The sequence below is a fragment of the Castor canadensis genome, chromosome 7, assembly GCF_047511655.1.
Source record: "Castor canadensis chromosome 7, mCasCan1.hap1v2, whole genome shotgun sequence".
Lineage (NCBI taxonomy): Eukaryota > Metazoa > Chordata > Mammalia > Rodentia > Castoridae > Castor > Castor canadensis.
Window position 1 is genome coordinate 143,848,266 of NC_133392.1, and position 13,317 is coordinate 143,861,582.

Genomic DNA, 13,317 nt, shown 5'->3' on the forward strand with positions numbered 1-13,317 from the left:
GACAGATTCCCAATTCTAAAGTAAAGGCACACAGATTAATTTTAGAGAAATCAACTTTATTCAGTGGAAAAGTGTCTCCTCTGTAGAATAAACTCCTGTCCAGACCTGGTTTGGAGAAGGGAGCACTGCCAAGGGATTAAGGGAGGTGGGCTGTGCCCCAAGATCTGAGGATGGTGGGAGAATTTCCTCCTCACAGGAAGGAGGGTGGCACAAAGCTCACTTTGTCTCACTCCAACTAAGATGGGAGCAGAAACTGTAGAAGCCCAGGCAGAGGGTCAGCTTGGGGTGCAACCATGGACTATCAGTACTTCCAGCCTTGAAGAGAAGCAGAGATGTGCTATTTTAGACATGTCAGAGACTGAGGACGAGATAGTCCTCAGATACAGAGGTCAGGAGCTAGGGTACAGGCCAGGATCAGAGGTCAGGAGGTGGGAGGTTGTTCTCTGGGGTCAAGGGGCATTGATGGGAGGGCTCCTCGGGGTCCAAGGGCAGGGGTTGTGGGGACTGTTCTATGGAATCAGAGGGCAGGACTGGGGAGCTGCCCTCAGCCTGAACCACTCCCCAGGCCCCTAGGCCCTCTGAGTATAGCTCCTGGTTCTGTTCCTTCCAACGCCGAAACTTCTCTCCAGTCAGCTCCGGGTCATCCAGCACTTCCTCCAGGGCCTGCAATTCCTGAAGCTTTGCCTGTGAGGGGAGCAGGGCATAAAGAGCCATGATCACAAGGAGTGGAGCAGAGCCCAGAGCCAACTCTGGAGTCCTGTACCAGGACCAGGCCACTTCACATGAGCCTGGGTGAACTTCAAATCCCAGCTCAGAATCTAGTACTTGGACTAGTTCACTACTGAGCCCAGACTGAAGCATGGAGATCAGAACTAAGTCCAATGTCAAGTGCTAAGCATAAGCCCAGAGCTGAGCCCCAGAGTCAGAGAGCCAGGCCCCAGGGCGCTGAGGTCAGTCTGCAATCTGGAACCCAGGTGGAGCTGGGAGCCAGGGGCTGAAACCTGAAGCCTCATGTCTTGCCTACCCCAGTGCCCCCAGCTGACCTTGAGTGTGCTCTGCAGTGCCCGCACACGATGTACTCGCTCGTTGAGGTGGGGGTCTCGATTGCGCCTCATGAAAGAGCTCCGCCACTGTTCGTGGGTCAGGAGTTGTGGCTGGCCCAGGAGGGATACGCCACCCTGCCTCAGCCCCTGAACCATTCCTTCCAGTGTCCCTTCACTGCTGTCTGTGGAAGCAGGGAGCAGGGTGAGGATGTGCCCACCCAAGCCACCAGCCCAGTGCCCAGCTCCCAGCTCAGCACCTGCCGGAGCGCCAAAGGAGGTCTGTGGGCTGTGCTGCTGCATCGGGGAGGGTACAGGTGACATGTCTCCATGGAGTGGACTCCAGGCTTGAGCCGGGCTGGGCTGAATCAGGGCAGAAGTCAAGGAGGGCTTTAGCCTGAGCCCCATGTCCTACCCCTCACCTTCTACCCCGAAGCAGCCCCCTACTTACTGAGGCTGAGCAGGACCCAGCTTCATCATCAGGGTCTTCTGCTTCGGTCTCACTGTAGCAGTCTGGGACGGGTGGGGAGGAGCGGTTAGGGAAACAATAGGGTTTGGGAACACAGCGAGTGGGCTAGGGGATCTGAGTTCCAACCCCCATCCCACAAAAGGCAGAGGCTCAGTGAGATCCAGACTCCTCCGCCCACCCCTGTGAGGTACCCACCTTCCTCTCGGGCTGAGGGGGCTTGGCCTTGAGATTGGTACTTAGAAATGCAGGTAATGAGGTGACGCACCCACCTGTGGAGGAGCAAATGGGTCTCAGGGAGTTTCTACTCACTGAGGCCCCACTTGCCAGGGCCTTTTAACCCACATCTCATTCAATTCTCAGAGCAACTCAAAGAAGTAAGAACTCTTCTATGTCCATTTTACAGATGATGATACCGAGGCTTCGAGAAATGAGCACCTTGACCAATCACTAACAGAGGGTTGGGATGTGAATCCAGGCTCCCACACACTCACAGGGCTGGGAGCTATGTGAAAGCAGGGCAGGGAGGAGGCACTCACATGCTCAGATCAGACAGGGTATCAGCTGCGAAGATGAAGGGCTTGTACACATCGTGAGTGAGCTGGAACACACTGCCAGGGGGCAGAGGAGTGTCACTCATCATCTTCCTGGGTGTGCCCAGCCAGAACCCAGGGAGGCTGGACCAGGAGTACCAGCTACCTGCCATGCACCTGCCATTACTGCCCCCTTCCCTCTCCCTTCCTCTACCCACCCCCAAGTCACCCCCCAAAACTTAACTATTTTTTCTTCTGATCATGTCCACTTTCCAGACTATAGTTGGAGACATTGATGAGGCCTTCAGCCTTTTCATCCTGAGGGATCACAGCAAGAGGGTGATTGCAGACCTAGTACCACCTAGGTCAGCTCCTTAGTTACCCCTCAGCCTTCTGAGGGCAATGGAAGGGAGAGGATGTTTCTTGGGCTCTAACCACAAGCCCCTCAGTTTCTGGGGCTCAGGGCAGGAGGTAGGGCCAAGGGGCACCTCTGAACCAGAAAAGAGGAGCAAAGATATCCAGAGAAACAGCCAAAAGGACCCTGCTTATATCTGTATTCCTTCAGTAGACATAATGAAGCTACTTCATGCCACCGAACACATTGACCTTTCCTGGCCTTTCCTGGTTTTCTTCCCCCTTCATCATTTTTTTTAAATTTAAATTTAAATTTGTTTGCTAGTACTGGGGTTTGAACTCAAAGCCTTGCACTTGTTAAGCAAGTTCTTTACCACTTGAGCCACTCCCTGGCTCCCCCTTTCATCTGATCATCTTCCAGATATTGGTTTCTCAGAGAAGCTCTGTATTCTCCAGAATGGAGTAGAAACCTTGCTGGGCTCCTACACATCTCCTGGACTTTTCCTTCCTCTTAGCCATGTTCCCCATATTGTCCTTGAATATGTACTCATCTCTCTGCCCTGCTAGCCTATAAGTTCTGGAGGGGCAGGAACTGTCCAATTCCTTCTTGTGTCTCCAGAGTCTAGTCTGGAGCTGGGTCCAGTAGGCACCTGAATGTTTGTCAAACGAACAAATGACTCAGTGGTCCATCACCAGGATGGACAGAATATCAGGAGAGGAAGGAGAGCTGGGAAGAATAAAAGTGATTTTCACTACACCTCCTATGATATCTTCTCTAAACTTCTTTTTCTTTTCTTTTTTTGGGGGGGATGTGGGAGCTCTAACCTAGGACCTTGTGACTGCTAAGGACATACCTACCACTGAGTTATTCCTCCAGCCTCCTTCAACCTTCTTTTACACATGTATAAACTCATTTCTCTCCAAAGAGCCATCTCCATTTTACAGTTATTGGGGATATTGGGGCCTGGGAAGGTCTAGGGCCCACCTGCGATGGCAGATGGGATGGAGGTAAGAATTGTGACCTGTGCAGTTGTGTACGTGGTCTCACCTGGGGCTGGCGGTACCAGTAGAGTGTGTGTCTCTTGAGCACAAACCAGCAGCGGCGCCAACGTGGACCCATGAAGCCGCCAGGTGCCTTGCGCAGTAGGAGCCAGCCATCACAGTCCGGACGGCCCAGCTCCCGACATGACACCCGCCTGCGGCTCAGCCTTGTCGCCACGCCTGTAGCACAGTACAGTGTAATTGGTGAGGGGCTGCCAATGTTCCCCAAACCTGCTCCCTGGCCCCCTCCATGAGCATCCCCAAAAGAGATGTCTGACCCCACACTCTGGGCTCAGACTATTACAGGGGCCATCTCTGAGCTGAAGTAACCTTGCCATTTTAGAGATGAGGAAACCGAGCTGTTTGTGAGCAGTTTGTTTCCAGGAGAGGCTGTGTGGGAAGTGTGTGAGGATAGTCCTGCCTAGCATCCTAGATTTTTAAGTGTTCCTCCTATGGGGGACCCCACCAGGTCAGGGGCACTCATACCTTTTGATTTCTTCTGACCAAGGACAGGATTCTGAAAGGATCATAGAGAGGTCAGAGAAGGATCTAGGTTCAGAGGCCATACCCCTGCTTCTGAGCTTGAGCTTACCTTGTCAGGGTGTCCTGGGGACCCTGGAGGCTCTGCTATTCCTGCTGGGAATGTGGCTGGAGATGCAGGGGGACTGGACAGATGTTCAGGATCAGGGGAGCTAGAGTCTGTCGGGGAGGGAGGAGAAAGGGGGAAGTCCATACTCCCAGTCTCAGGCTGGGGGGAGTGTCAGGATGGAGGGTCAGAGGCAGGCACGTGGATGCCTTGCTAGGTCTCAGCTACCTGGTGAGTCATTGAAACTACCTGTCCAGGTATGGCTGGGTGCAGGACTTGGGTTTGAAGTGAGATCAAAGGCAAAGACAGTTTCAGATGGGTCCCTGGGGAGAACAAGGGGAGTTAAGATAAGCCCAACTTCCCCCCGAAAAGATACACCCAGGGCAGAGCCTGTTACCTGGTAGACAGTGGGGCTACAGCCAGTGATTGGGTTCCCAGGTGTGGGCAGTCCAGGAACATCTGAGAACAAGAGGAAGATGAGTGATGGGTGATGGAGCTGACAAGAAGGGTGTGAAAGCAGGTGAGCATGGGGTGGGAGGCAGGTACCTGTTTGGGGGGCTCTGGCTCTGGGATCTTCTTTAGCACTAAGCTGACTCCAGCTGGCTCCCGCAGCAGTTCCCTCACCACATTCTTGTGGGGCCAGCCCACCTAGGGGATAGGGATAGGGGCAGGGGCAGGGCAGAGACGCTGGGCTGGCATCAAGCTGGGCAGGAGACTCTGAAGCAGCCCAACAACTCCTGCCCTGGAATTCGGAGCTCTCTCTGAGCTTCCTGATCTACCTCCCCCCACACTGCCTCCAAGGAGCCTCCATGATCCCCTTCACCTTGGCTCTGCAGAGGCAGGTGAGAGGGCCTGGGTGGTGGGCAGCTGAGAAGTATATTCAGGTTCTGACCTACCCGAGCTGGCTCATCTCATGGAAGGCAGCTCCCACAGCCCTGGTCTTCCCAAGGGGCAGAACCTTTAGATACCTTCAACCCACCAACTGTGGATTCCACTCAGTAGTATTCCCCTCCCCTCCACCATATCCCTCTCCCCCTCACTCACCACCACCTGCTCATTGATCTGGACAACCTCATCTCCAGGCAGGATCTGCAGTTGGGAGTCAGGGGGCACCTAGTATAAGGAATGGAGCCAAGAGAGTGAGCTCTCCCAGGGCCCAGAGCTGGCTCTGCTAACCCGTGAGAAGGCTCAGGGGTGAGTGTCTGAGAAGGGTGTGGGGCTGTCACCTGGGTGCCTACTTGGGACACGAAGTGCAGGCAGTTGCTGGTGGTGTGGATTTCCAGGCCCTGCAGAGGCAGAAGCTATACTCACTGAAGGCTTGGGGGCAGAGGTCCTCTGGGCTTCCGTGTAATCAACTATACAAAGTAGGCTCCCAGCTAGTAGTATAGGATCGTTCAGGGCCCAGACAAGGCTGCCAAGGGGTCAGGAGAGAGGCAAGGGTTCAGACTCACCGAAGGATCATCCAGCTGCACCTTCTCTAGCACGGCCTTCTGCTCCAGCAGCTCCTGTGGGCTGCAGCTCAGGATGTTGTGGCAAATCCCAGCCACATGGCTGCACTGGGGGAGAGGAGCAGGTTGTCGTCTGGCTGAGCCCCATCCACCCACACCCCTTCCCTTTCACACAGCTCCTCCCCGACTCACGATCCTCAGGACTTTGCTCTCTTTCTCAGCCTCTGAGCAGTCCTGGAAGCAGAATGAAAAAGCAAGAGCCTATTTTGAGTGAGTGCTGGGAGTGGGGTGCTGCCATCTTCTGAGGGTATGGGGTAAGGGTGAGGAGTTCCTGCCATCCCACCCCATTTATCTTACACTGGCCCCCTGCCTAGAAGGATAGGGTCTCAGTTTCAACCCCAAGGTCTTATCCCTCTAACACCAGGCCTTCAGAAATTGCCACACATGGCCTTCCCTGCCACCTGCTTCTGACAGTCAAACTTTCTGAGCTTCTGTTACCAGTGAGACCCCATGCCCCTGTAGCCCTATACCCAGAGACAGGGCCTCCTCTCCTTCTGCGTAGGCTCACCCGCTTGCCCTAGCCCTCACACGATCCCGGTCTGATTCACAGGTTATAAAAAGCTTAGGGGCATTGGCCAAGCCTAGCCCTTGTGCTCCTACCTCCTGCAAGACCTGGCTCAGCTCCCCACATAACAACCCGATCTCCTGGCAGGTGGAGAAGTCATTTAAGTGAGAGAAGAGGTACCTGGCAGGGAAAGATGGTTCAGGGACTGTGTCAGAGCCAATTTCTCACCTGAGACTCAGACAATTCCTGCCCTGATGGGTTTTGCTTTGGAGTAAAGGAGATGATGGTATTGTAAGGAGTTCAGCACAGAACTTTTTGTCATGCGCCTGCTATGTGTTTAGCACTGGGGAGACATACATTAAATAGTTATATCAATAATGATTTATCTTCAACTGTAATGAGTGTTGTGAATGAGCTCTGAGAATGAATAACAGGGAAGGCTTTCCAGAGGAAGTGACATTTGAGGTGGGACTTGTAGACAAGCAGCAGCCAGTGAAGGGGCGGGAAAGCTCTCTACTGAATGGCTGTTGATAAGACAGATTACAAGGTTCAGGGTGGGGTGGGAACTAGGTAGCCCAGTGTCCCAGACAGACTCTTTGACCTGCTCTGCCATATCTGATCAAGAGCCAGGCTCTGTCTTTTCTCTCCCAGGCCTGGAGGAAGCCAAGGATGGGAAGGGTCCCCTCACCATAGCCATAATCTGAATCACCTATTGAGCCAGAAAAGGAGGGCACGGGCCTCACACAGTAGCTCCACAGCCGCACTGAGAACATCGGCAGGGGTCTCCACACAGTCCCCCAGGTGGCCCTGGACTAAGCTCTTGAAGGCCTGGGTCTCCTCCAGAAGCCTCTCCGTCAGCCTCTGTAGATTCTCTGTCTGTAGCCCAGAGCTCTGCATCAGAAGAGGGTGGGTCACTGCCCAGCAGCAACCATCCCATGTAGACAACCCCCAGGCTGTGGATGCTGCAGCCAGTGCAGCCAGCATTCACTTACCAGGGCCCAGAGTTGTTCCACCCCGTCCAGAATGAGCTCCTGATGGCCCAGAGGCCACACAGTCAGAGCCTCGAGGCTGTGGGGACAGAGCTGGAGTAGATACTTGCCAGACAGCTCCCAGTCCTCAAAGGGGTAGTCCTGTAGGGAGTCATCGAGTCCTGGAGAGATAGCAGGAGTCAGTGCAAGGAAAACAGAGGTGTAATAACCTTTTGGGCCAATTCTTCACTCTTAACTAATGATAGACGAAAATGGGCTTTGCTGGGCTGCAATTGTGGCTCAAGTGTACAGCATCTGTCTGGTTAGCACAAGGCCCTGAAGTTCAAACCCTGGTACCACCAAAAAAAATAAGGGAGAAGGGCTTTGCCCATTTCACAGCTAAGCCACTAAATTGAGGACTGTAGAGGGCAATAGCTCTAAAAAAGTAGTTTACCCTCCCCCACAAAAAAGAATAGTTCCTAGGAGCTAGGTGTGGTAGTACACATCTATAATCCCAGCAGAGGCTGAGGTGGGAGGAGCTCAAGTTTGAGGCCAGCCTGGGCTACACAGGGAGACCCTGCCTGAAAATAAATAAATAAATAAAAGTGTTCTCCTGACCAGCAGCAGCTCACTGGGTAATTTGTTGGAGATGCCCGGGCCTCACTCCACAATTGATGAAATAGACACCCAAGGCTGGAGCCTTACAGTTTGTGTTTTTGGTTTCTTGAGACAGGGTCTCACTATGTAGCTCAGGCTGGTCTTGAACTTGCTATGCAGCCCAGGCTGACCTCCTGCCTCCACCTCCTGAGTACACCACCACACCCAACACAGAAGTTTGTGTTTTGACAAATCCTGCTGGTGACTGTGATGTTCCCTTAAGGCTGAGAACTAGCGGTATGAAGGGTATGTGAAGGGTTTTGGAGTCTGGGAGACCCGAGGGTAGGCTAGCACTTGAATCAGCTTCTTCTCCTGTAAAATGGGGACAACTAAAGTACCTACCTTCTGACCATTCATATTAGATGACATGATCTGTGTCAAGCCCTTGGTCCACTGTCTAGCAATAACACCTATTGTATTATCATTGCCAGGCTGTCTACCATGACCTGTAAGGCCCGGCGTGAGCATGTTGCTGCCTCCTGCCTTTGTAGCACCCCAGCACAGCCCTCCAAACTCAACACTTCCGATCCCAAGCACCAATTCCTCCAAGCTTCTGGAATGTTCTTCTGCCTCAGGGTCCCTGTATGTGCTATTCCTGTTGCCTGCACTGCTCTTCCAGCAACTCCATTGCCCTTTTTCATCTAACTCCTTCCAAAAAGCTTTCCACCACTCCCGAGGTTGGCCCGGGGGCCTCTTTCCTTGCTCCCATTGCCCCCTGAGCCTCCACACACCCCAGCGCTTGAACACTGATCTCCCACTTATCACAGGCTGTTCAAAGAGCAGGCCTTAAATAACCATTCGTCTGTAAACCTGTCTTTGCCTGGCACAAAGCAGACACTCAGAAATAAAAGTTGTAAGGGCTTTTCCATATGTTGACATATTGGATCTTTGCTGCAGTTCTAGGAGGAGGTGGGGACTTTTGTCATCCCTGTTAAAAAGATGGGAAAACTGACACAGGGGGAGTTTCAGTAGCTTGCTCACTCTTTGGAGGAGTTCCTCGAATTCCAAGCCAGGCTGCTCACTGGGGACTGTATGACCCTTAAGAGTACTGGCCTGGGTGTTCATGGACCTGTCATTCCCTGACTATGGGCCTGGGAGCGCCTTTTCACACTGAATGTGTTGGGCTGCCTCCCTTCCTCCCAGCAACCCTGACATTGTTACCAGCATCTCATTGTGTCCACTTCTTGGACGGAGAAACTGAGACCTGTGGTCAGAGTTGGTGAGGGGTGACGCTGGCCTGGAGCCTAGTCTGGGAGTCTGACTCCAGCTCCTACTGGGACTGCTCACCCTGAGCCACCCCAGGCCTGGCATCACCCTTGGAGGGATGTCCTGACCGGCCTCCCTACCCTGATCTGCACCCACAGAAAGCCCTCTGTCTCTGTAAATAGTTCGTGTCTTCTGGCTGTCTAGGGCTCACTGGGCCTAGGGAGCATCTCCCCTCAGATAGAAGTCCGCCCTCCCCGCAGGGGGGGCGTGTCACTCTTTAGACTGGCTGTGGCTTCTTTCTGTCACTGGGAGCCTCAGGCTGGAGAGGGGAAAATGACACCAGAGCAAACTCTGTTCCAAGACAGAGCAAATCATTTCCTGCATCTGCACATCAGTTTCTGCTTCGGAAAAAAACAACCCACTGGGCCCTGGGGCACAGGGAAGATGAAGGAGATAAAGGGGGCGTGGGCGGGAGGGGACTCCCTTCTGTTTTCATTAACCAGCTTGGCGGCCTCTTGGGACGCAGAGGTGATGGAAGACCCCTTTCTGGTTCCTTGGGTCCTCTGAGGTTATCCGGTCTGTCCCTCAGCCTAGCACAGTACCTGGTACGTAGTCGCTCTATAAATACTTGTTGACTAGCAGACTCCGCAGATTCTTTTTCCTTTTCCTGTCGTGACCTTCTGCCGACGGGACATTAGCCCCCCTCGAGCCCACCTCTGTCCCGACCCCACCCACCTCTCAGCCAAGCTGCCACCTTCCGGGGGTGCCAGGTCTCTACCGGCTCCATGCCCAGCTCCGCCCGCCGCGTCCCGCCGGCACAGGAATTTCCGCTCCCAAAGCCCAGGCCGGGGCGGGCGGGGTCGGGGCGGGGCCGCTGCATACCTGGGCCCACGTGGCCGCCCAGGTGAGGCTCTCCGACTGTCATTGGCCCGCCTCCTGTCCACCTCCCGTCCCGGCCCTCGGGCATCCTGGGGCCACTGCGAGAGCTGTAAGCGCAGTAGCAAAGCTCTGGGAAGAGGGGCCCAGGCCCCTGAGTGCATGTGACAGCTCTCACTAGCTGAGTGGCCTGGGACTGACCCTAACCCCTTGTGCATCAGTTCCGGGTCTGTAAAAGGAACATAAACAGTCCCTGCTTCAGAGCGGCTTGTTAGGGTATCTAAGCTAGTAGCCCTAAAACCTTTAGGACTGGTTTTTTTAGCCCCCTCTTATTTTGCATCCTTTAGCAGTTTGGTGAGGTTTTTGAACCTTTTCTCAGAATAAGGCTTTTTATTTTTGAAATTGGGTCTTGGTATATTGCCAAAGCTGGTCTCCAACTCGTGGGTCCAGTGAGCCTCCTGCTTCAGCCTCATAAGTAGCAGGTGCTATGCACTACAGGCACACGTCATTGGGTCAGCTGGAATATAATGCTCTGAAAATCATAACCCACTCCCCGCCGCCCCAGGCACCGGTGGCTCATGCCTGTAATCCTAGCTTCTCAGGAGGCAGAGATCAGGAGGATGGAGGTTTGAAGTCAGCCCAGAGAAATACTTTATGAGACCCTATCTTGAAAAAATCCATCACAAAAAAAGGACAGATGGAGTGGCTCAAAGTGTAGAACCTGAGTTCAGACTCCAGTACTGGGGGGAAAAAATAAAATCATAAAACAGGCTGAGCACATGGCTCAAGTGGTAGACTGCCTGCCTAGCAAGCACGAGAGTTCAAACCCCAGTACCACCCACCCCCCAAAAAAGCATAAAACAGAGTGCTTAAGATTACATGGAGAAAAATTGTTGTCCTAATATGTCTAAAAACACAAGTATTTCCTTTGTTAGTGGGATTGGGGTTTGAACTCAGGGCTTCATGTTTGCGAAGCAGGTGCTCTATTGCTTGAAAAATACCTCCAGTCCATTTTGCTCTGGTTATTTTGAGATGGGATCTAACAAACTATTTGTTGGGACTGACCTCAAACCTCAATCCTCCCAATCTCAGCTTCCCAAGTAGCTAGGATTACAGGTGTAAACTACTGATGCCCAGCTACAAATATGTTTCTTAACATTAACAAGACTGGCAAAGTAAAGTTAAATTTTCCTTTTTTAAAGGCTTCGGGACATTGTTGCTCAGCTTTAATAAGACATTAAGCTGGGGAGGGGCTCTTAATTTTCTTATCTCTTTCCCCTAACACTTTTTCTTTTTCTGGTTCTGGGGAAGGAACCCAGGGCTTCACACATGCTAGACAGGCACTCTACCACTGAGCTATACCCTCAGCCCACTTCTCACATCAGCAAACAACTGAAGATAAGGAATACAGAAGTGAGAACAGGTCATCACCGTTTGGTCATTCAAGCTCTGTTAGGCAGAGCTATCCAACCAAAGGCAGCTGCATCACAGGAGGATCTGAAATAGTGAGTACCATCAGGTGCTGCTTAACAGTACTAAATACCATGATTTTGAAAGTTATGAGAATAAGTCATCTCAGTATTTGCAATAACTACAATGTGATACAAAAACATCTGCAATTTCTATTTTTTTTTTTTTTTGGCAGCATTGGGGTTTGAACTCAAGGCCTCATGCTTGCTAAGTAGGCACTCTTTTGCTTGAATCACTCTGCCAGCCTTTTTTTTTTGAGATAGGACTCATGAACTATTTGCCTGGGGCTGGCTTTGAACCGAAATCCTCCTGACCTTGCCCTCCTGAGCAGGTGGGATTACAGGAGTGAGCAGGCTTTGAACCGAAATCCTCCTGACCTTGCCCTCCTGAGCAGGTAGGATTACAGGAGTGAGCACCCGTGCCTGGCATGTGATTTCTATTTTTGACAAAGCCAAAGGTAATGAACTACTTCCAACTATATAGAAAATAAAGATATTTTTTCCCATCTAAGTTTATGAATCCTCTGAGTTCTGAATCCCAGGTTAAGAGGCTTCATCTTTTTTGTTGTTGTTTTTTGGTGGTACTGGAGTTGGAACTCAACTTGCTAGGCAGGTGATCTACCTCTTGAACCACACCTCCAGTCCAAAAGCCTTCATCTTAGAAAAATGTCTGGCACATATTAAGTATTGATCGTTGTCATCATCATCATTATCTTATTATTTCAGGCCAGGGGACTCCCAGGCCTTTGGAATCAGATGGACTCAGTTCCACACTCAATTACAGTGTGACTGAGCCCAACTTCTACACCTCCCTGACTCTGTTTCTTCCTAACAGCAGAACAGCTAGATGGTAGAGCTGTGAGTACTTTGAAACCTATAATCTGGGGTACTTCTGAGTTACTACTGCTTTAATTTTGGGGGCGGAGGGTTGTGAGGCCTTCTTAAAACCTGCCCCTCTGTGTCACCTACATTGTGATCTCTCCCTGCATTCCAACACTTGACCTTCAAGCCCTGTTACTATCTTACCTGTAACAGACACTCAGACTGAATTTGAATGGACCCATGGATGGCCCAAGTAGTGTAAGTGTGTGTTAACTGTCAGCATTTAAAATTTCACATACAAATTGAGATCTCCAGCTTCTCTAGGACTTGCCTAGCTCTGATGAGCCCATTCTACCTTCACACTGAACACCGAATAGCCAAGAGAGGATTGGCAGCTGCTTCCTTCAAGGCGGACAGACTCCAGCTCTCCAGACCTTGCCTCTCTTGTGAATTAATAGGCTCCAAATTTGTGACAATCACTTCACCTCTCTGGCTTCATCCTTTGCCTCAGGTCTGCATACCTTGTATTGTCTGTGTCCCTTCAATAACCTGTGCTGCACCCTCCTTTACCATTTTTATGTCTCCATAGCTTCCCCAAGGCACTCTGGAGAAACCCAATAAACTCTAATAGAACCTTTATCAGTGTTTGGTAGACACAGATCTGTCTCCACCATCCTTATTTCATTAAGTGCCTCTTCTGAGTTGGCGCAGGATACAGAGGGAGAACCCAGTCAGCCCCACTCTCCCTGCAATCCCACTCGCATACATAGAGAGAAACCAATACAAACTGCCTGCCACTCACTCACCTAAAGGGGACTGGGAACCTAATAACTACAATGGTCTCTTTACTCCATGCCCCAGCACCTGATAGGGCTAGGCAGTTAGGGGCACAATAAATGAGTTTCTATTTTAAAGGGTTTTATGAACATAGAAGTTCTACATATGTCAAGGCAACAGTGGGTTATTAAATCAAAGGAGGATGTGTCATATTCCAGTGAGGGCCTCTGCTAATTTTTCTGTGTATTCTTCTATTTTTTTTTATATGCAGATAGTCTACATACAATTTTGCAAATTGCATTGTTTTTTCCATTCTATTACAATGCCAAGCAATACATGGAAATTGCTTAGAACAAAGACTAGCAGTTTACTTTTTTCCTTTTTTTTTTTTTAACCATATCAGGGACAGCTTAATTGGTATATGCAGGGTATCTTTTTCATTGTCCCCAATCTCAGTGTAGGGAGGTCCCTACAGGAACTCCATCTTGGGGAAAAAAAGATGAGTGTGC

General features: G+C 51.3%; 1 protein-coding gene across 8 annotated transcripts; it reads right to left on the minus strand.

Annotated features, from left to right (window-relative positions):
• Positions 1 to 35: 35 nt before the first annotated feature.
• Positions 36 to 11,780, minus strand: Cnksr1 (connector enhancer of kinase suppressor of Ras 1). 8 transcript variants are annotated; one of them, XM_074080926.1, is made up of 21 exons: positions 9,619 to 11,780; positions 7,026 to 7,183; positions 6,743 to 6,909; positions 6,129 to 6,213; positions 5,661 to 5,702; positions 5,472 to 5,576; positions 5,247 to 5,306; positions 5,065 to 5,133; positions 4,567 to 4,668; positions 4,418 to 4,479; positions 4,270 to 4,343; positions 4,027 to 4,133; positions 3,921 to 3,951; positions 3,442 to 3,614; positions 2,284 to 2,357; positions 2,046 to 2,117; positions 1,705 to 1,778; positions 1,492 to 1,553; positions 1,301 to 1,403; positions 1,044 to 1,225; positions 36 to 684 (listed from the first exon to the last, which is right to left on the minus strand). In XM_074080926.1, the coding sequence occupies exons 1-21, from the start codon at positions 9,956 to 9,958 to the stop codon at positions 415 to 417; spliced, it is 2,412 nt and encodes an 803-aa protein (XP_073937027.1). In that variant the 5' UTR covers positions 9,959 to 11,780; the 3' UTR covers positions 36 to 414. The 8 variants fall into 8 exon arrangements, with proteins under 8 accessions (XP_073937027.1, XP_073937028.1, XP_073937025.1 ...); XM_074080927.1 differs by having other exon boundaries at positions 5,065 to 5,109; positions 5,259 to 5,306; positions 6,743 to 6,924; XM_074080924.1 differs by having other exon boundaries at positions 5,259 to 5,306; positions 6,743 to 6,924.
• Positions 11,781 to 13,317: the final 1,537 nt, after the last annotated feature.